Source organism: Mus musculus, chromosome 14 (genome assembly GCF_000001635.26).
Source record: "Mus musculus strain C57BL/6J chromosome 14, GRCm38.p6 C57BL/6J".
Taxonomy (NCBI): Eukaryota; Metazoa; Chordata; class Mammalia; order Rodentia; family Muridae; genus Mus; species Mus musculus.
This window is the reverse complement of record NC_000080.6, coordinates 4,968,809-4,992,666: the sequence shown is the minus strand read 5'-3', so window position 1 is coordinate 4,992,666 and position 23,858 is coordinate 4,968,809. Positions and strand designations below refer to the sequence as shown.

The 23,858-nt window shown below is 42.2% G+C and overlaps 1 protein-coding gene across 3 annotated transcripts in view; it reads right to left on the bottom strand.

Annotated features, from left to right (window-relative positions):
* Window positions 1-268: 268 nt before the first annotated feature.
* Gm10410 (predicted gene 10410) overlaps window positions 269-23,858 on the bottom strand; it is a 61,942-nt gene continuing 38,352 nt past the window's right edge. Inside the window, exons 4-9 of one of the 3 annotated variants that reach the window (XM_017316315.2) lie at window positions 8,540-8,674; window positions 7,644-7,806; window positions 6,555-6,686; window positions 6,371-6,380; window positions 5,685-5,746; window positions 269-583 (exon numbers count right to left, since the gene is read on the bottom strand). In XM_017316315.2, coding sequence (XP_017171804.1) covers window positions 490-583; window positions 5,685-5,746; window positions 6,371-6,380; window positions 6,555-6,686; window positions 7,644-7,806; window positions 8,540-8,674 — 596 coding nt within the window. In that variant the 3' untranslated portion in view covers window positions 269-489. Of the gene's footprint in view, window positions 584-5,684; window positions 5,869-6,370; window positions 6,381-6,554; window positions 6,687-7,643; window positions 7,807-8,539; window positions 8,675-12,474; window positions 12,932-22,736; window positions 22,796-23,858 lie in introns of those variants that run through there. The other 2 variants (XR_003950940.1, XM_006518190.1) reach the window with 2 other exon arrangements.

Below are 23,858 nucleotides of genomic sequence, written 5' to 3'. Positions count from 1 at the left end.
TTAACATTTGAAATGTATGTAAAGAAAATATCAAATAAAAAGCATTTGTTAGGATTTTATAGGATGATACCTAATTGCAGTCTTCATTGTTTTTGAATGATGTCTTTTGGCAGACACAGGTGAATCATAAAGTAATAAAATGAATGTTGAAGGACCCGTAGAGAAACCTGTCCCCAAACAGATTGTGGAATTTATTATCTCTACTTGCAGTTACCAGTGATTTTATATTTGAAGGAAAGCTGAAGCATATACTGCTGTGTTTTCTGAGAGCTTTTTATTCCCTTAGACTATGCTTTTAATTAATGAGAGTTATTACAGAAATACTGATGTATTTGCCATTAATGTGTTCAACATCATCATCCACAGAATTTTCACAGTAGCTAAATATTTGACAACAAGGATGCAGCATGGGTAAGTTTTCCAACATTAAGTTCCTATCCAGAGAGTTGGACACACTCTCCACACTGAATGTATGATGGACTTTGTAGTTCAGTCTGGCTGTGAAGAAACTATGGAGCCCAAGTCCCATGAAGAATGCAGAGATCCATCTGGGTCTGATATCTGTGGGATTTCATGATCACTCCTGAAATAACAAGGTTTTTAAGAGTGAAGAGTTGGAGATCACTGTGTTAGTCATAAGAATAAATGCAATGTACTCAATTGTAACTAAAAGCTGACAGTCAATATGTACTGTATATAGCCTTATCAAAATATCAAATTAATTACAAGAACAAATAAACAACCAATTAATAACAAAACTTCGAATGAAAACAAGAAAAACCAAATAACTAAACTAATCAAAACTCAAACCAAAATCAAACCAAAAAATTGTGCAAAGCAAAATTCTTAGTCTGCTTATTTTGTAGCACAGACTTATAGCCTGTGGCTGTCCTTGGCAACTAAGTAGAAAAGCAGTTCCTGCAGGAAAAAAATCTTTGCAGGAGAAATTTAAGCAATACTCTCCTTTTGGAGTGTGGGTCTGAAGGATATGGCCTCCCAAGTCAAAGCAGAACACATGTTGTAGACTTGGATCCAAGGTTTTACAATTTTGTTGACTGATCTCCATGTAATTAGTCATGATGACCCATCAGGAAAAGAGAAATTTGCACTCAGATTCTTCCTGGATGCCCAGCAGCTCTTGATGTGTCTCAGCATTTCTCTGAGTCCCTTTAAATGTGCACTCTTCCTGGGTCAGAGGCTAGATGAAATTAAGGCCTGTTCATACCAAAGAAACCAAAATAAAGGAGGAGCATACAGCCCATAACAGCCATGGTTATTAGGGATGAGAGGCAACAGTGGTGTATTTCCTGTGCACACTCAGTGCTCCTCCTCCAGCACTTCTCTTTGAGGGAGATCATGTCGTGGTCTGTGCCACGTTCTGCTTTCTGCTGGACTATTTCAGACTTAGGGAAGGAAGAAACAAAGGCCTGGTAAGCATTTGTCAATTGAGCTGTCCCTCCCAGAACAGCTCTATTCAGCTGGACAAACCAACATGACCTATCAGCTGAGATCATACCGTGCATCCCAAGTGTCATAGAACACCTGAGCTTGGAATTGTTTCTCACCTTTTAAAAACTGCTAGAAACTGAACTGTCAACTACACATTATACTGGAGTTCTAAAAAAACACCACATTTCCCCAGTTGTGCGGGTATATTATATTGAGTAATAACAATTGAACAATGTCTGAATGTGAGTCCAAGAGAGATGTGTGCAACTTAGAAAACCATGTGGATTCCTTATGGGGTGCGAGCATGCCCTGAACTGAAGTGAAGGCTATGATTATTTCTCCAGTGCAGGAACCTCACAAGCTTCCTATTGTCAATCCCTCTATCTCCAAATAACCAGAGACAACATACAACACAAAACCCCATGGGTACTTCATAGGTCCTAGAATCTGTAAGAGTTTGCTAAATAAAAATATTCCCAAGGCCGAGCAATGAACCTTAAAAGTGATGGTCATGAAAAAAACAGAACACCCCTGTACATCTATGACTATTGTAGGGCACACTCTCAAACACACCTATTTGTGTTTATGCAATACAAGCATATTGTATTGCAGTGCCCCATTTAGTTTCCGGGTTAATACAAATATAAAAATCTCCCAGGAAACTTTAGAGGCATAAAAAACCAAATCTTGAATGGGAAAGGTACTTAGTGGGCAAAGCATATAGGCAGCGCAGTCAGTGATATGCTTTCCACTCATAAACCAGTCTGGGAATCAGGGTTCTTGTCCTATTATCCAATCTGGCTCAGCAGGTTCCCAAGGCTGTGTAGAATAGGTTTGTTTCCCAGCCTATGCTCACATGTTGGTGGTGGACCAGTCTCTTGTTCTTGCTCACTGTTTCAGACTTGTCCCAAAGTAAACAATTTCTTTCAATAGGATCTCCATTTTCCATCACCTAACTGACTTGGTGTCCAAAGGTATGAGCCCAGAGTAATAGGAACTGTCTATAACAGGATCCAAAGGAACCATTTTCTCCCCAGAATGTGATTGTGTCAGGGCTATTTTGAGTAAGAAAAGGCTGACTAGTTGAAGGACAAAAGCTTGCATGGATTATCTCACACTGAGTTCATGGAAGGGCTGCACCACACAGTACCGTTTCATTCTTCAGCAAATGGACATCAGGATAACTTCTCCTTCAGGGCTGCTCTGAGGACCACTCCAGCCCTGAATACCCTAGACTCTGTGGATACCTCCTACTTGTTCTGGAAGAACTGGGTCAATGAGGACTTCTTTTCTACTTTCAGAACATGGCTTCTAACCGACATAACCAATTTTATACTACCAGAACCGTCTGAAGGTCCTCATTTCTCCCAACCCCAACTGAGGCTGATTTTAACTCTGAGAAAATGATGTTGAAGAACAGTCCTGCTGAATGCTACACAGATAAGATAGTGTGAGTACTTTAGATTATCAAGACCCTCAATGGGCTCCTGAAGCAGGCCTGGTTTGCTCCACAGCTATGGGAATTCTGCTGGATGCAAGTTCAGCTCCAAGCAACTCAATCTCTCAATGAGTAAAATCCAAGACAAACTACAAGGCAAAGCTTTACTGAGCAGAGGTAGCAGGAAATGTAATGGTGGCAGGCAATGAGGAAAACAACCTGGAATGCTTAGAAGACACAGTGAGCCACCTGACCTTCCAGTGGTCCTTCACAATTCACCAAGAGCAGAAAAAGGTCATAAACACAAGGATTTTATACAGCAATGTCCTCCTTACCTCCATATACCATATCCCTTACATTTGCTCTAAAGATTTCAATGAGAATCAATAGTTTTGTCTCTAGTCAGTTAGAAATCTGACCCTACAAGAATTCTTGTGTCCTTTTATTCTTGGGTGTTAGGTGAGCATGAAGAATAATTGGAGTGCTGTATTTGATATTTCATAGGTGCAAACTCAAACCTCAGAGTGTATTTCTCATTAAATTTGACCTCTAGAGACACACACAGGTGTATTCATGCACAATCACTCACACACACACACACACACACACACACACACACACATTTGTATATACAAGCACCCATATCACAAACACAAAATTACCTAGTATTACACTAATACACAACTTTAGTATAAACAAGCTCAGCCAAACGTGGTCCAAACACACACAGACAAACACACACACCACACACAAGGAACAAAAACATACACACCACACAATACACACATAGAGATACACAAACACAAATCAATGAAAATATTACTGTCGCCCAGCACATTTCCTGTTGCATGAGCAGCTACTGGGACCTCTGATGTGTATGAGTATAAGGTTCTTAGACTCAGGCAGTCTTTGTGGCCCTCATCTGTAATTAACTCCTCTTCAAAAATTTTTTTATGCAGATGCTTTCTGATACTACCAGGAAGTTACAAGCTCTGCACAGATAACCTGGACAGCACAATACCAAATTCCCAAGAAAGAGATTCCTAAGAAAAGCCTCCAGCAAGCCCCATGTTGACTCTCTCAATAGCCTTCCCTACAACTACACTGGTTCCTTGGTAGCATCAGAGGAAGACAGTGACTTTTGGTCACTACCCAGGAACTTTTCAACCTATTACAGTTCATGTGATATTAAATCTTCCTCAATATCAGTAGGAAGAAAGCTGGTGAAATAACGTGCTGTGACATTTATGAAATGCAGCACTGTGCCAACTATGAAAAGGAATCTATCCTGAAACAAAGCCATGCCCACAATATAGTTACAAAAACCATGTTAGCAGAGGGATGCACGGTAGGATTCTATGCATGTTCATGGTGGAGCCAATAAGACAAACCCAAATCTCCCAGGGAGATAAATCTATGCAGGGAAAGTGAAGCAATCTAACACTTATTTTTAAAATAGCTGTGTTGTTTATCAATTTGTTGAAATAAATGTGAGAGGGGGTGCTACCTGATAGTGAACAGGAGATGCAAAGACTACTGGACAGAACAAAACAGGAAATGTCACTTTTATTGAGAGACCAATGCTCAAAGAAGTAATATAGAGAATAACTGCACAACTCAGATGTCACTGAATGGCCTCCCAACATACTGAGAGAGACACAGGTCACGAAAACAATGCATACACAAAAAGAAACACACAGACACACTGTCACAGACAAAGACACACACAGAAGCACACACAGACTGATTCACATAAAATCATAACTGAGCACAAAATAATGAGGTATCTGTTATGGTTCAGGACCAAGATAATTCAGACTATGCAGAGGAGATGTTTCAAGGGAGACCCAACGACTCTGTGATTACTTTAGAGGGATAAAAAGCCCTGGAGAAGCCAGGTCATAGTGGCACACTACTTTAATCCCAGCACTTGGGAAGCAGAGGCAGGCAGATTTCTGAATTCAAGGACAGCCTGGCCTACAGAGTGAGTTCCAGGACAGCAGGTGCTGCACAGAGAATCCCTGTCACAGGGGACAGAAAAAAAAAACATCTAACAAAAATCACTAGAGAACACTCTTCTTGGTCAGAATTGGGGGCATATATTAAGAAATTTTTTCATGAAGCCTCAGAAATCACACACCAAAACTGAGCCTGTGAGAAGCCTTTCTGTCATCTCTGGTCATCCAGACAACTCCAGACTCTCAGGCCCAGGAATGACCACTCCAACAGCACTCAAAGAAAATGGGACTGACAATATGCTACTCAGGACTTCTCAGTGTGAACCAAGATATATGAAGCCTGCAGAGACCATTTTGAGATAGAGGGGAAAGGGGGGAATAGAGAAGCCACCAAAAGACAGCAATGAAATCCACTTATTTGTCAATTACACGAGGCTGTCATCCCTGCAAACTATTTCCTACCTAGAATCTCACAAGATCCCTGTAAAGCAAATGAGCTACAGGCCTTTACTTCTTCCTTCAAAGCTCTTGCTATTCTCAACAAGGGCTCCAACACAGCATCCTTCAAACTTAATGCATGTAGTGTTGTGATGTGTAAACAACCTATCACCCTTATTGATTCTAGCAGAGCAGGAACATTTGCATGCCAAACATGCAGTTTCTTGAACCAAGCTACCTCCACAGAGAGCCCTGTAGATGATCACATAAACAAACACTTGGAGGAGACATAGGTGAGTGCCTGGAGAAGTTGGTGGACTGTTGCATTGGATTGTGCATTGGATTGTCTATGTTTATGGTTAGACATGAGGGCAATCTGCCTCTGATACACATCATCCTACCTGCTGCTCCTTGGCACTTGAGGCACAGATGTTCTTGCTGGCCTCCTCACAGAACCTCTTTTCTTCCCCACGGGACACTTGCATTCCAGCCTGCTCCAACAGCACCTTTCTGTTCTCATTCGGTAATATCCTCACTTTTTCCTTTAGTTGAGTGCACTCACGGAGGCGGTGTTTCTGCTTGATGCTGATCCACAAAAAAAAAAAAAAAAAAATTGGTGATTCCCAGCCAGATTCCATTGGCTTGCCACTACTACAAGTCCCATGGTCCCACAAGGGCCCTGAACCCCAGACAGTCGCAGAAGAGTCTACAGTATACATAGCAGCAGCAAACAGAGGCAGGTCAAATCAAGATACCGCCCATGTTCCACAGGACTCAACAAACTTCTGAAAGCCCTGACACCAAGAGTGCACCCTGTACATCACAGAAGAGGAAATGTTCTTCATGGTTGATTATAGGTCTGTGGTACCATAAAACCTTCAGCAGGGAGAGGGCTTATCTCCTCTGAGAGAGTTGAGCTGACCCAACATGTGTACACTATTTCCATTTTTGTCTGGAATCCTAGATCTTTTAATCTGTGGTCAGAACCCTAGAGGTTCAGGGTTCCTGGATATTCCCAGCGTGGTGGAAAAGTTTTCTATGTAGAGGTCCTTGAATTTGGAAGAATAAAGATTGGAGGGTCTTGGACACTTTTCACACTTAGGACAAATGAGTCCAAGAGGTACAAATCCAAGACCCTTGCCTCAGGGCAGGGTTCCTAAATAAAAAAAAAGATAACATAGAACCAGAGGCCTTGCGTTTTTTCAAAGTCCTAAAAGGACAGAAGCATTTCCTGCCTAGTTCTGGGGGTCTCAGTTGTGTCACTGACTCACCTGTAGGAATAGTTATCTTTTAACAGTTCCTCGGAGAACTTCATGGAAGCAATTATGGACTGGGTCATTTTATCCATATCCAACATTGTCTTCTCATGTTGTGATTTAATGATGTTGAATTCAGTGTTCATCCTGTGTTAGGTCATGGCCCAAGAAGCAAATAATCTGCTGAACTGAGGATTCAATAATCATGTGCAAAAAGGCTGTATCATGGACTACCCAAGCCAATTGCATGCCACATCCTAGTTCCTTAAAACTGGGTCCCCTAGGTGCTAATTAAACTTACTATCCTGGGCAGAGGACAGCAGAGCAAGGAGACCTAATGGAGCTAGCTGACCTTCAAGAGCTTCCTGGGCAAGCATGATGGAATAGATTACTTCTATGACAATTTTCCAATACACTGTGCCACAGGCAAGGGTCCTATAGGTATCTGTAATGACTTTCCTCTCATTTTTAAGGCAGGGATTCTCATTCCTTGGTTCCTGTTGTTATGTGAATTCCCAGAGGACACAACTATTATTTACAGGTGAAAGGCTTTATCACACCTCCTCCCCCAGAAGATTCCTGTGTGACAACCAGGAAACACCAGGAGCAAACTTCCCTGGTGATCACTTTGGACCTCTATGGACTCACACCAACAGGACCTGCAAACTGTGCATCACACAAATCCTCAGACACCATCAAAGGTCCCAGAGCCTCAGTCCTGAACAAAACACACACAGCTAAGTTCACACACATAGACACAATTAGAATGCCAATAAATCCAGAGAGGTGCCATCACTCAGAATATGATGAACAATATCAGAGTAAAGGTGTGATAGCCTGCAGGCATTGCATTCACACACTGAGATGCAGCAAGTGTGAGCAGGTCCTTCCAGCTGTTGACAGCAACAATCAGATTGCAAGCACCCCAAGGTCAAGTACAAAAGAAGTTGATAATAAACACACAGCACCTTGTTTATCCAACAATTAAACACCTGTCAGGGCAACTTAATTGAATGATGGGAGATGACACACTCCATTCATGGAAGGAAATTGGGTTAACAGATGGCACAATACAGGCAACAGGGTACTGGGCATAATTCCTACCTGTAGTTCAAATTCTCATACATGTAAACGTTCAGGATTCCACACATTTCCTCCATGTCATTGCTGATCTTCCTCATATCCAATTTCAATTCTCTAACTTTATTTATATTTGATATCTGATTAGTGATGTTGGAATTTTGGGTTGAAGTATTTCTAGCAGACCCTGCAGATAGATAAACACAAATGAATTTGCATACTTGATGGCCCAGGGCAGGGGAGACCATTCAGAGTCCCAAGAAGAAGACTGAGGGAGAGAAAAGGTAAAGACAGGGTGAATCCCTAAAAGAGCAGAAAAGCTATCTTCCAGCTGGTTTGCTAAGCTATGTCCTCTTCCTAATCACCACTGTCAGACATATGCCACACTTCCCTATTACAGGACCCCTTGCCCTGAAATCTATAATTTGCCTCAGACATAAAGATATGGGGAACATTGTCAGGTCATATCAGATGTGTTTCAGGGAAATCCTGAAATTCATAGTGCTTAGCACTATCAAGCTCTAATTAATCGAGTGTCTTCAAATCCAAAGTGTCTGAGTCCTCACCACATGACATGAACAGGGAAGCATCCTTCTCTGTACTTTTCATCAGAGACTCAAGTTACCTACAGTAATCTGGAAGATGAAGTGTTTCAACTCCCTTCCATGAAAGGAATAACACACTGATATTCCCATAGTGCCCACTCCTGGCATTCTTTGCCACTCAAATTGAAATTAAATAGCTCCCAGAAAAGTAGCTGCAGGTTTGTCAATTCCTGGCTCTGTCAAACTAATCATCAGAAATTCTTGACTCTTTGACATTGGCAAAGTCCAAGGCTTCAGCTTGTAAGACCTACTCCTGGAAGTCCCAGCTCAAGCCTACCTCTACCAGGAAGATCCCCAACTCTGCCCAGGACTCACTGTGCCTTCTCCAGAATGATTTCCTTCTTCCTTTTTCATGAGAAAGGATTCCCTCTTCCTTCTTTGTTGGTCTGGTGTCTCCTTCATCGCCATTCTCTTTCTGACATAGCCTGAGCAGCCAGGAAAACATTCCTGCTGGTGAACCCAGAGTAAACAGAAGTGATGAACCACAGGCAGTTGCTGTCACCACAACACAGGTGACAACACAGAAGATTCTAGTTCTCTCCTAGATACAAGAGATTCTCCAAGGAAGGCATTACTGATGATGTCACTAGCAACTGCCATGATCTACCTGCTAACTAGTTCTCCCCAACTTGGTCCTTTTCTGGGGTGCCTCTCATGGAGCCTCTCATGGACCCATGGAATCCCCTTTGGAAACCTCTCCTTCCAAAGCTGGAGAATTCTAACTGCTTCATTAGATGTCATGTGCTTTTGAGGGGGAACATTGGTTAGGACTCTGACATGCTTAAGAGATTTTGTTAGCCCCAAATCTCTAGGGACTGTGGATGTAGTAGATTTTTCTCAACAATAAATATGCCACCTGAGTCAATTCATATGATATATACTCCAATTTCCCAGGGATTTCCTGTATCACAGAGGCAAATATCTTTCTCCTATACGTTTAATTGTATAAAACCTGGATGATATTTGCTAATGGTGCATTCCTTGATAGTGGTCATTCTTTTCATTCTTTCCATACATAAATACATACATATATATGTATGTATATATATATATATATATATATATATATATATATATATATACACACACACACACATATATATATATATATATCCATGTGCTTCACAAAATCTCTGGTTTACAATGCTATCTTTTATAAGGAACACTCCCTATTCTTTCAAACATAGGGGATCAACTACAGGGCAAATATAAATGGTAAACTTGCTGTCCTATCTTCAAAACATTATCTTGCACATGGTCCTGTTCTCAAATACAACCAGACAATTTAAGTGGGCATCATAGAGCAAAGGTCATCCTGGACTGTACATTACTACATTGAAGCCTCATAACCATGACTTCTGCAATATCTGTCTTCCTAAATTGCAAAGTTGAGCAATAAGGATGTTGCGGGTTGTACCATGATGCTGTACTCACAGCAAATATAAGACTCAGGGGGATGGATGATTGCTTTAATGTGTTCTTGGATTCGGTTAGCGAGAATTTTATTGAGTATTTTTGCATCAATATTAGTAAGAGAAATTGGTCTGAAGTTCTCTATCTTTGTTGGATCTTTCTGTGGTTTAGGTATCAGAGTAATTGTGGCTTCATAAAATGAGTTGGGTAGAGTACCTTCTACTTCTATTTTGTGAAATAGTTTGTGCAGAACTGGAATTAGATCTTCTTTTAAGGTCTGATAGAACTCTGCACTAAACCCGTCTGGTCCTGGGCTTTTTTTGGCTGGGAGACTATTAATAACTGCTTATATTTCTTTAGGGGATACGGAACTGTTTAGATCGTTAACTTGATCCTGATTTAACTTTGGTACCTGGTATCTGTCCAGAAATTTGTCCATTTCGTCCAGGTTTTCCAGTTTTGTTGAGTATAGCCTTTTTTAGAAGCATCTGATGGTGTTTTGGATTTCTTCAGGATCTGTTGTTATGTCTCCCTCCTCCATTGCCGGTGGAATTGCAAGCTTGTACAACCACTCTGGAAATCAGTCTGGCGGTTCCTCAGAAAATTGGACATAGTAATACCAGAAGATCCCGTAATACCTCTCCTGGGCATATATCCAGAAGATGTCCCAACCGGTAAGAAGGACACATGTACCACTATGTTCATAGCAGCTTTATTTATAATAGCCAGAAGCTGGAAAGGACCCAGATGCCCCTCAACAGAGGAATGGATACAAAAAATGTGGTACATCTACACAATGGAGTACTACTCAGCTATTAAAAAGAATGAATTTATGAAATTCCTAGGCAAATGGTTGGACCTGGAGGGCATCATCCTGAGTGAGGTAACACAATCACAATAGAACTCAAATAATATGTACTCACTGATAAGTGGATATTAGCCCTGAAACTTAATATATTGAGATATAAGGTACAATTTGCAAAACACATGAAACTGAAGAAGAACGAAGACCAAAGTGTGTACACTTTGCCTCTTCTTAGAATTGATAACAATCACCCATGGAAGGAGTTACAGAGACAAAGTTTGGAGCTGAGACAAAAGGGTGGACCATCAAGAGACTGCCATATCCAGGGATCCATCCCATAATTAGCCTCCAAATGATGACACCATTGCATACACTAGCAAGCATTTAGTGCAAGGACCATGATATAGCCGTCTCTTGTGAGACTAGGCTGGGGCCTAACAAACACAGAAGTGGATGCTCACAGTCAACTATTGGATGGATCACAGGGCCCCCAATGGAGGAGCTAGAGAAAGTACCCAAGGAGCTAAAGGGATCTGCAACCCTATAGGTAGAACAACATTATGAACTAACCAGTACCCCGGAGCTCTTGTCTCTAGCTGCATACATATCAAAAGATGGCCTAGTCGACCATCACTGGAAAGAGAGGCCCGCTGGACAGGCAAACTCTATATGCCCTAGTACAGGGGAACACCAGGGCCAAAAAATGGGAATGGGTGGGTAGGGGAGGTGGGGGTGTGGGAGGCTTTTGGGATAGCATTGGAAATGTAATTGAGGAAAATATGTAATAAAAAAAATTTAAAAAAAAGACTCAGAGGGTGGGGCTGGGAGTGCAATGACCTGAGTTAAGATGAAACCTCAATTTTAATGTGTCTATAAGTTCAGGATGCTTTCTCTTTGGCATTATCATCTCTGGCTTCTGTGTTCTTATGCTGGCTTTGCTGAACCTGTGCTATAATACCCCCTAACCTCACAGATAAAGAGTGAAAAATCATGTATGTCTTCTTTGGGAAAACATCTGAATTTCACTACCTTCTTGAGCCACACAATATCAATATGCAGAGCTCAAAAATCAGGGGAAGATAGGTGATGGCTTCAAAGATGAGGGCTTTTTCTTCCAATGATGGCACATATTGTTGCAATGTGATTTTTCCTTTTCTCTTTCACTAAGGGTGGCTTGTGTGTTTGCTGGCCTAAAGTATCCTGGATCCAACAACAAGGGGCTTACTCTATACAGGCTCAGTTTTACCAAGAAAAGGATTGTTGCAGAATCATACCATGGCAGTAAGAAGGTTAACTACACTGTCTTAGGTCCAGCTGACCTGGTAGAGAACTGAAGACCTGAGCTATCTGGGGAAAGGAAGCAGCATGCAGTGTCACACAGCTCTCTCTGAGGCAACTGCTAGAACTGGAATAGGGATGTTTGTTTGTTTGTTTATTATAAATACATACAAACCTTAGCCAGAGTTGGTACATAACTGTAATCCCAGCACTAAGAAGGTTTTTTAAAAATTGTTGTTGTTAATATTCCTGTTGTTTCTATTGGTTTTGTTTTGAACTCTCCCAGCTCTTTGCACTGGAAGCAGAAAATTAAGCCCATGCTCTGTACAGTCCTATCATTCATGTTAATCAGTGATTTTATTCTTAGCAACCACTCCTCAGATGATCTCATTACTCACTTTCAAATAAGGAAAACAGTCATACAGACATTAGTTAACTTCTATGGTCTCACGTAACCAACTCATCATGACTGTAGAGTGGCATCCCAATCTTTGGAATACCCAAGCTTCTATTTTTGAGATGACAGGCCTCTGTGGAAGACTCCATTAGCTGACAGAGGACCTGGAATGGCTGCCACCTGAAGGCCAGGGCTGCCCCTCCAGTGTCTCTTAAGCTTGAGGCAGAACAGGAACACTTGGCCACAGCTGGTTCAGGTCTGTGTTTTGGATGAGCCCTGAGACATGGATGAACAGATGTCTCTAGAATTCTGGTGAAGGTGACCACAAACACTTAGACTTGAGGAGAATAATAGATCTTTGGGATGAACATCTTTCTTTTTTATTTATGTTTGCAACGTGCATACTTTATGTCAATAACAAAGGCACCCTAGTTTACAACATCTAGTCTATCTGGGTGTTAAACTGATTGCCTGTGTATACACTAGAATTACTATAACAATACATTTTGTGCCATTTTGTTAAATAATTAAATATTTTTGTATTAATATCTATTTACTTATTCACTTTACACTCTCCTTACTGCCCCGTGACACCCATAATCTTTCCCCAATATTCCTGGCCCCTTCTTTTCTGAGGGAATATGGGACAGCTATCTCAGGTCATCCCTTCTCCTACCAAAACTAAGTGACCCTGTCCTGGAGAAAGGTGCTGAGGGTGCTGGGAATGAATGACTTCTGCTTGGCTTTCTTCTTGCTCCACTTGGCTGGCTTTGACCAGTTCGTGCAGAACTTTCCTTGAACTTGGTACTTCATCCTGATGGTCCATAAAAAGCACTGTTTTGATTAATGTTTGAGAGTATATTTCCATCAAACCTACTCCCACTAGTATACTAACAATGACAAAGGAAATTAGATATGAGAAATCTATTCCAGGAGTTTCCAATTGTTCTCAGACCAGCAGTAGAAAAGCCGACAAAGCTGACAAAGGTGAGGTCACACAGGGACCTGAGAGCATACTGCTGCTTTCCTAAAGAATGTTCTAGAGGATTAGCATATCTAGACTCCCATAGATTCGTGTGCACTGGACACCAAAGGGCTCAACATACTTTGCTTTTGTCACTCAGCTTCTCCAAGTATTAGAAGCCCCCCAATTTAGAGGTATTTGAAGGTATAAATAAGTCCCAGTGGCTAGAGGTATCTCAAAAAATGTGTAAGAACAGAGAACTGCTTGAGAATCAGAAAGACAAGAGCAAAGTCATAGCCCAATAAGAAAATCTGAGTAACAAGCCATCAAGTGAAAACTGAAAGTAGCAGGCCATGCACCAGTAAGGTTGGTCCTTGTCTCTCAGGTAGATCAATCTGAAAATTTCTGAGGAACTCCATATTGGTTTCCAGAGTTGCCATAGCACTTTGCAGTCCCACCAGAAATGGAAGAATGTTCCTCTTTCTTCAAATTCTCACCAACATATGCTTTCACATGAGTTTTTTTGATCTTAGCATTCTTCACTGGAAAGTATACCGCTGGAAACCAGCCTCAGGGTCATTTTGGTTTTCATTTCTCTGAAGATAAAGGACGTTGCACACTTCTTCAGTGCTTCTCAGCCATTCAAGATGAGTTGTTGTGAATGTTGTGTTTAGTTCTCTACCACATTTTTAGATTGTGTTCTTAGCTCTTATGCTGGTTATCTACTTGAGTTCTTTATATATTTTGGATATTAGTGCTCCACTGGATGGGGGGTTAGTGAACATTTTTCTCCCAATATGTAGTTTGTCAATCTGTCCTACTGGCTATGCCCTTTGTCTTATAGAAACTTTTCAGTTTCTTGTGGCCCATTTATAAACTTTGATGTTAGAGTCTGAGCTATTGGAGTTCCCGTTTATAACATTTATCCCCATTCCCATAAGTTTGAGGATCTTTCCTGCTTTCTCTTCAGTTAGATTCAGTGAATCTGGTTTTATGTTGAGATCTTTAATCAACCTGGACTTGAGTATTGTGCCAGGTGACAAATATGCATCTACTTTCTTTTTTCTACATACTTACTCCCAGTTAGACCAGCGACATTTATTTTAGGTGTTTCTTTTTTCTATTGTATATTTTTTAATTTGGCGAAGATCAAGTGTCCATAAGTATAGTTTAATTTCTGGGTCTTCATTTTTTTTTTCTATTTTAAAACACTTTAATCTTACATTTCAAATGTTAGCCATTTTTTCTGGTTACCTGCCTAGAACCCACTTATCTCATGCCCCTTCCACCTGCTTCTATGAGGGTGCTCCTATAGGATGACTCCTGTGCTACAAAGGGCCTGGCTGGAGAAGTGACCCAAGCCCTTGGAAGAGCCCAGAAGATCGTGAGTTGGATCCCAGACATTGGACGGTTGGAGATTGACTTTTGCTTTTGATTGTGACTGTGCCCTGATATTTTCCTCTTGAAGGAAGAAACTGTTTTAGTGGAGCCCACAGTTGAGACTTTTAATTGTAAAAAGACTTTGAATTTTAAAAGAGATGGATATTTTAAAGAGATTGAAATTTTAAGAATATGTAAAGACTGTGGGACTTTTAAAGTTATTTAGAACACAGTGTTCTCTTACTACCCTGACATTCCCCTACACTGGGGCATCGAGCCTTTAAAGGACCAAGGGCCTTTCCTCTCATTGATGTCCAACGAGGATGTCATCTGGCACAATGTGCCTAGAGCCATGGGTCACTCCATGTGTGATTGGTGGTTTAGTCCCTGGGAGTTCTAGGGGATATGGTTGGTTGATATTGTTGTTCTTCCTATGGTTGCAACCCCCTATAGCTCATTCAGTCCTTTCTCCAACTCTTCCACTGGGGACTCTATATTCAATCCAAAGAGTGGCTGCAAAAATGTGCCTTATTATTTGTCACTCTCATGTGGAGCCTCTGAGGAGACACCTATAGCAGGATCCTGTCAGAAAGCACTTATTGTCATCTTCCATATTGTCTGGGTTTGGTGTCTATATGTGGGATGGATCTCCAGGTGGGGAAGGCTCAGGATGGCTTTTGCTTCATTCTCTGCTCTACACCTTGTCTCCACATTTCCTCCTGTGACTATTATGTTCATCCTTCTTTTTTTTTTTTTTTGACTTTCAATATTGTCTGCTATGTTTATATGCTGGCTCTTTCTTGTTTTTTAACCTTTTTATCATATGTCCTGGGAGATTCAGACTAATGGAGCCCATATCTGTTCATAAGCCCAGGCATATATAAATGACCTTCCCAGGTGTTCTCTGTTTCCTTGTGTAGTGGCTATTCCTGGTTGTCAACTTGACAATATTTGGAATGAACTACAATCCGGAATTGGAAGGCTCACCAGTGACCCTTATCTGGAGGCTTGGAGATCCTTATCTGGATCTTGGTTTGAAGATCTTGAGCCATAGTGGCTATGGATTCCAGAAGATTGAATCTCCGAGTTAAGGAACACACCTTTAATCTGGGCTATGCCTTTCATCTGGGATTAAAGGTGTGGTGGAACACACCTTTAATCTGGGCTACACCTTTTGCTGGAGACAATATAAGGACATTGGAAGAAGGGAGTCTAGCTCTTGCTCTTGCTCCTGCTCCTTCGCCTGCTTGCTGCGTGAGACTGAGTAACTGCTAGATCCTTGGACTTCCATTCACAGCTGTGACTGAACGATTGTTGGGAATTGAGCTGCCGACTGTAAGTCATCAATAAATTCCTTTATTATCTAGAGACTATCCATAAGTTCTGTGACTCTAGAGAACCCTGACTAATACAGAAGTTGGTACCAGGAGTGGTTCTAGAGTAACAGAAGTACAAGGATGAATCTTTTAAAATTCTGGAATTGGCTTGTTGATCCACCAGCACTTTCAACTATTGAAACCTCTCCAGATTCTCTCCCTCCTGGGAGCTCAGAGAATTTTGAAGACCCATGGTTGAAACTATATTCCGAACTTAAAGAAGCTAATGCCCTTGATTTTCTTAATGAATTAGGTGATTCAGTGCACAAAGCTTTCTACAAGATGGGGAAAAAATCGAAAAATGATTTTACAGGCTGGCTGCTCTTAGTATCTGTGGAAAAAATGATGAATGAAAGGAAGGAGTTGTGTGATAAAATCGAAAGGCTCCAGACACAAGTAAACGATCTAAAAGTTGCTAAGTGTGTCCTTGAGGAGAATCTTCTCTCTTGTAGCAATAGAGCTCAAGTTGCAGAAAATCAAACAGAAACTCTCATTGTAAGGTTGGCTGAACTACAGCGAAAATTCAAGTCTCAGCCTCAGAGTGTGTCGACAGTTAAAGTAAGGGCTCTAATTGGCAAAGAATGGGATCCTACAACATGGGATGGGGATGTGTGGGAAGACCATGTTGAAGCTGAGAATTTTGAATCCTCAGATTCTCAAGGGTTTGCCCCACCTGAGGAAGTAGTACCCTCAGCCCCACCTCTTGAAATAATGCCTTCCCCACATGAGGAAATTAATTTTGCAGAGTCTGCTCACGGCCCACCAATAGTTTCTTCTAGACCTGTAACCAGACTCAAAGCAAAACAGGCTCCTAGAGGGGAGGTAGAAAGTGTAGTCCATGAGGAAATTCGCTACACTACTAAGGAGCTTAATGAGTTTGCTAATTCATTCAAGCAGAAACCTGGTGAATATGTGTGGGAATGGATTTTAAGGGTGTGGGATAAGGGTGGAAGGAACATAAAACTAGAGCAGGCTGAGTTTATTGACATGGGTCCTCTGAGTAGAGATTCTAGGTTTAATACGGAAGCTCGCATAGTTAAAAAAGGTGTCAAAAGTTTGTTTGAATGGTTGGCTGAGGTGTTTATCAAAAGATGGCCTACTGGAAATGACTTGGAGATGCCTGATATTCCGTGGCTTAGTGTTGATGAAGGGATTTTAAGACTTAGGGAAATTGCAATGCTAGAGTGGATATATTGTGTAAAGCATAATTGTCCACAATGGGAAGGTCCAGAAGATATGCCTTTCACCAGCTCTATAAGACGCAAATTGGTGAGAGGGGCACCAGCACATTTGAAGGGTTTTGTTCTTTCCCTTTTCCTTGTGCCAGATCTTAGCATTGGAGATGCTTCTGCTCAATTAGATGAATTAAATTCACTGGGTTTAGTTGGATTCCGAGGTAACAAGGGCCAGGTGGCAGCATTGAATCACCCGAGACAAGGTGATTCTAGTTATTATAATGGACAGCGTAGACAAAAGAATGTTTATAATAACATACCCAGTAATGGTCAGCACAGGAGAGGTGAAATTTATAATGGCATGACTCGGTTGGACCTTTGGTACTGGCTAACCAATCATGGTGTTTCCAGGAATGAAATACATAGGAAGCCTACTGCATATTTGTTTGATCTGTATAAGCAGAAAAATTCTCAAACAAATGAAAGAAAGGCTACATTAGATCGTGGTAAACAGCCAAATGAAAGAAAGGCTACATTAGATCGTGGTAAACAGCAATCTCGGCCAGTGAGTCAATTTCCAGACTTGAGACAGTTTGCAGATCCAGAACCCCTTGAATGAAGGGGTGGCCAGGTTCCTCTGAGGAAGGATCTTGATAAGACACTCAAAGGTTTTGCTGTTACCCTTTCTCCAGTTCTTCCCCAGAGGGACCTACGGCCTTTTACAAGGGTAACTGTACACTGGGGAAAAGGAAATAATCAGACTTTTCGGGGTCTGCTGGATACTGGTTCTGAGTTGACACTGATCCCAGGGGATCCCAAGAAACATTGTGGCCCTCCAGTTAAAGTAGGGGCTTATGGAGGGCAGGTGATTAATGGAGTTTTGACTGATGTCCGACTCACAGTAGGTCCAGTAGGTCCCCGGACACATCCTGTGGTGATTTCCCCAGTTCCAGAATGTATAATTGGGATAGATATACTCAGAAATTGGCAGAATTCTCATATTGGTTCCCTGAACTGTAGAGTGAGGGCTATTATGGTTGGAAAGGCCAAATGGAAGCCTTTAGAGTTGCCTCTGCCAAAGAAAATAGTGAATCAAAAACAGTATCGTATTCCTGGAGGAATTGCAGAAATTACTGCCACTATCAAGGACTTGAAAGATGCAGGGGTGGTGGTTCCCACCACATCTCCATTTAACTCTCCTATCTGGCCAGTGCAGAAAACAGATGGATCATGGAGAATGACAGTTGATTACCGAAAACTAAATCAGGTAGTAACTCCAATTGCAGCTGCTGTACCAGATGTAGTTTCCTTACTTGAGCAAATTAACACATCTCCTGGCACCTGGTATGCGGCTATTGATCTGGCAAATGCCTTCTTCTCAGTACCTGTCCATAAGGACCACCAGAAGCAATTTGCTTTCAGTTGGCAAGGCCAACAGTATACCTTCACAGTTTTGCCTCAAGGATATATTAACTCTCCTGCCCTGTGTCATAATTTAGTTAGAAGGGATCTTGATCGTTTGGATCTTCCACAAAATATCACATTGGTGCACTATATTGATGACATTATGCTGATTGGACCAAGTGAGCAGGAAGTAGCAACCACTTTGGACTCATTGGTAACACATATGCGTATCAGAGGATGGGAAATAAATCCAACCAAAATTCAAGGACCATCTACCTCAGTGAAATTCTTAGGAGTCCAGTGGTGTGGGGCATGCAGAGATATTCCTTCTAAGGTGAAAGATAAGTTATTGCACCTGGCCCCTCCTACAACCAAGAAAGAAGCACAACGTTTAGTGGGTCTATTTGGATTCTGGAGACAACACATCCCTCACTTGGGTGTGTTACTTAGGCCTATTTACCAAGTGACTCGGAAAGCTGCTAGCTTTGTGTGGGGCCTGGAACAGGAGAAGGCCCTTCAACAGGTCCAGGCTGCTGTGCAGGCTGCTCTACCACTTGGACCATATGACCCAGCAGATCCGATGGTACTTGAGGTGTCTGTGGCTGATAGAGATGCTGTTTGGAGCCTCTGGCAGGCCCCTGTAGGTGAATCACAGAAAAGGCCTTTGGGATTTTGGAGCAAAGCTCTACCATCATCTGCAGACAACTATTCTCCCTTTGAAAAACAGCTCTTGGCCTGCTATTGGGCCTTAGTGGAAACTGAACGTCTGACAATAGGACACCAAGTCACTATGCGACCTGAACTACCCATCATGAGCTGGGTACTATCAGACCCTGCAAGTCATAAAGTGGGACGTGCACAGCAGCAGTCTATTATCAAATGGAAGTGGTATATACGTGATTGGGCCAGAGCAGGTCCTGAAGGCACAAGCAAGTTACATGAAGAAGTTGCTCAAATGCCTATGGTTTCTACTCCTGTTACAATGCCATCTGCTGCCAAGCATGCACCTATAGCCTCATGGGGTGTTCCCTATGATCAACTGACCGAAGAGGAGAAGACTAGAGCCTGGTTTACTGATGGCTCTGCACGTTATGCAGGCACCACCCAGAAGTGGACAGCTGCAGCATTACAACCCCTTTCTGGGACAACCTTGAAAGACACAGGTGAAGGGAAATCTTCACAGTGGGCAGAACTTCGGGCAGTACACATGGTATTACAGTTTGTTTGCAAGAAGAAATGGCCAGATGTACGATTATACACTGACTCATGGGCTGTAGCCAATGGATTGGCTGGATGGTCAGGGACTTGGAAAGATCACAATTGGAAAATTGGTGAGAAAGACATCTGGGGAAGAAGTATGTGGATAGATCTCTCCAAATGGGCAAAGGATGTGAAGATATTTGTGTCCCATGTAAATGCTCACCAAAAGGTGACTTCAGCTGAGGAGGAGTTCAATAATCAAGTGGATAAGATGACCCGTTCTGTGGACAGTCAGCCTCTCTCCCCAGCCATCCCTGTCATTGCTCAATGGGCACATGAACAAAGTGGCCATGGTGGTCGAGATGGAGGTTATGCTTGGGCTCAGCAACATGGGCTTCCACTCACCAAGGCTGACCTGGCTACAGCTGCTGCTGATTGCCAGATCTGCCAACAGCAGAAACCAACACTGAGCCCCAGATATGGCACCATTCCTCGAGGTGACCAGCCAGCAACCTGGTGGCAGGTTGACTACATTGGACCACTTCCTTCGTGGAAAGGACAGCGTTTTGTTCTTACTGGAGTAGATACTTATTCTGGTTATGGATTTGCCTTTCCTGCACGTAATGCCTCTGCTAAAACCACCATTCACGGACTGACAGAATGCCTCATCTATCGTCATGGTATTCCACACAGTATTGCTTCTGACCAAGGAACTCATTTCACAGCCAGAGAAGTACGACAGTGGGCTCACGATCATGGAATTCACTGGTCTTACCACATTCCCCATCATCCTGAAGCAGCTGGGCTGATAGAAAGATGGAATGGCCTTTTGAAGACGCAGTTACAGCGCCAATTAGGTGGTAACAGCTTGGAAGGCTGGGGCAGAGTTCTTCAGAAGGCAGTATATGCTTTGAATCAGCGCTCGATATATGGTACAGTTTCACCCATAGCCAGGATTCATGGGTCCAGGAATCAAGGGGTGGAAAACGGAATAGTTCCACTTACTATCACTCCTAGTGACCCTCTAGGAAAATTTTTGCTTCCTGTCCCCATAACTCTAGGTTCTGCTGGCTTAGAAGTTTTGGCTCCAGAGAGGGGAGTGCTCCTACCAGGAGCTACAACAAACATTTCATTGAACTGGAAGCTCAGACTTCCCCCTGGTCATTTTGGGCTTCTAATGCCCTTAAACCAACAGGCTAAAAAAGGAATAACAGTGTTAGGAGGGGTGATAGATCCAGATTACCATGGGGAAATTGGATTACCTCTTCACAATGGTGGTAAGCAAGATTATGTCTGGAGTGCAGGAGATCCCTTAGGGCGTCTCTTACTACTACCATGTCCTGTGATTAAAGTCAATGGGAAACTACAACAGCCTAATCCAAGCAGGATGACAAAGGACGCAGACCCATCAGGAATGAAGGTATGGGTCAATCCTCCAGGAAAAGAGCCAAGACCTGCTGAGGTGCTGGCTGAAGGTGAAGGAAATACAGAATGGGTAGTAGAGGAAGGTAGTTATAAATACCAATTAAGGCCACGTAACCAGTTGCAGAAACGAGGATTATAAAGTAATATGAATGCCCATTGTAAATTTACTAATGCGTTTGTGATTGTACGAGGGATAGTTATATCATGTTAGGCGTATTTACAACCTTGTTATTGTTTCATGTGAACATGAGATATTATTTGTGTCAAGTTGACAAGGGGTGGATTGTAGTGGCTATTCCTGGTTGTCAACTTGACAATATTTGGAATGAACTACAATCCGGAATTGGAAGGCTCACCAGTGACCCTTATCTGGAGGCTTGGAGATCCTTATCTGGATCTTGGTTTGAAGATCTTGAGCCATAGTGGCTATGGATTCCAGAAGATTGAATCTCCGAGTTAAGGAACACACCTTTAATCTGGGCTATGCCTTTCATCTGGGATTAAAGGTGTGGTGGAACACACCTTTAATCTGGGCTACACCTTTTGCTGGAGACAATATAAGGACATTGGAAGAAGGGAGTCTAGCTCTTGCTCTTGCTCCTGCTCCTTCGCCTGCTTGCTGCGTGAGACTGAGTAACTGCTAGATCCTTGGACTTCCATTCACAGCTGTGACTGAACGATTGTTGGGAATTGAGCTGCCGACTGTAAGTCATCAATAAATTCCTTTATTATCTAGAGACTATCCATAAGTTCTGTGACTCTAGAGAACCCTGACTAATACACCTTGTTAGCATTTCCTTCAAGGATAGGGAGTAAAAGCCAGGGAGTCAAAGCAAAGGCATAGAGAGGGATTGTGAATTGTGATGCTCAGATTTCTAAAGCAGGGAATACACAAAGCCTAAAAGAGAAATAAGGGAAAGCTTATCTATCCTTAGAATGCAGGTGGGGGACACATACAGAAGTAGAGGACAGCAGGGTTTCAGGAAGTATCTTGTTATTACCATATTAGGACTCTTTGGGTATCAAACAGAAACCCAAAGCAAACTAACTTAAGCAGAAAGAGGGGATTATTTATACAAGACACAAGGTATCATAGAATACAGGGGCAGAAATGCAGTTGAAGGGTCAGCAATTAAAGGGATGACTGGAGCCACTGGGAACTGGGAGGCTTCCATGATGAGCCATTGCTTCTCCTGCCATTTGTATTTCCTGGGAAGAGTGAATTTCTCAGCTGATTGGTGCATATGACAGATACCAGATGGCCACCCTCAGCTCCCAAGGTAACAGAAAGACTTGGCCATGTTTTTTCCAGTTTCACCGCCTTAGTCTGACATCTCTGGTTAGGAAGAATAAGACATCTCTAACTTTAATCACCTGTGATCAAAATCAAGCTTCAGCATAAAATCCTGATTTCTAGGAATTAAGAATAAAAAAGTAGCCAGGAACTGTTGTAAGCTAGGGTGATCGTTGAAAGTGGCCACTCTTAATGTTACAATCCGGAATCTAGAGGTAAGAGGGGGAAAAATCCAAGGCCAGGAACATGAAGAAACTGATTGGTACTTAACTGGTTAGACTCATAAATTGACCCCACATAACAATTTCAAGTTTGCTTATTTCTCTCAAATATTTCTAGTATACCTTTTCAATGGATTCCCCTTCTTGCTCTAGTAATGTGTTGTGGAAATTCCTACTTACCTGGTCATTCTGGGCTCCTCACTGGGAACATCCCACTCCATTCCACATCCCTTTTTTGCCTATGAAAATTATATTCATTCATTAAAGGTTAGCTTAACCCTTCATCTGTTTATTAATCTTTTTGTATTCCTACCAAATTTGCTAATTTAACTTTTATTAAATAAACTTTTCCAAACAGACTATATGGTCCGTTAGGTCAAAGACAGTGTTTGTGTCCTTTGTGATTCTTTGAAAATTCTAAGTATGAATGTAATTAGTTAAATATAACTGCAGTAATCAGAGAACATTCAAACGCCAGATGAAAAGGAGTAGGAGAGGTGGGGTCTAAGTAAAATGGTGTGCTATGGTGTGACAGTAGGAGAGGTGGGTCTAAGTCAGATGGTGTGCTATAGTGTGACAGTAGGAGAGGTGGGCCTAAGTCAGATGGTGTGCTATGGTGTGACAGTAGGAGAAGTGGGCATAAGTAAGATGGTGTGCTATTGTGTGACAGTAGGAGAGGTGGGTCTAAGTCAGATGGTGTGCTATGGTGTGACAGTAGGAGAGGTGGGTCTAAGTCAGATGGTGTGCTATGGTGTGACAGTAGAAGAAGTGGGCCTAAGTAAGATGGTGTGCTATGGTGTGACAGTAGGAGAGGTGGGTCTAAGTCAGATGGTGTGCTATTGTGTGACAGTAGGAGAGGTGGGTCTAAGTCAGATGGTGTGCTATGGTTTGACAGTAGGAGAGGTGGGTCTAAGTCAGATGGTATACTATGGTGTGACAATAGTAGAGGTGGGTCTAAGTCAGATGGTGTGTGATGGTGTGACAGTAGGAGAGGTGGGTCTAAGTCAGATGGTGTGCTATGGTGTGACATTAGGAGAGGTATGTTTAAGTCAGATGGTGTGCTATGGTGTGACAGTAAGAGAGGTGGGTCTAAATCAGATGGTGTGTGATGATGTGACAGTAGAAGAGGTGGGTCTAAGTAAGATGGTGTGTTATGGTGTGACAGTAGAAGAGGTGGGTCCAAGTCAGATGGTGTGCTATGGTGTGACAGTAAGAGAGGTGGGTCTAAGTCAGATGGTGTGTGATGGTGTGACAGTAGGAGAGGTGGGTCTAAGTCAGATGTTGTGGGATGGTGTGATTATA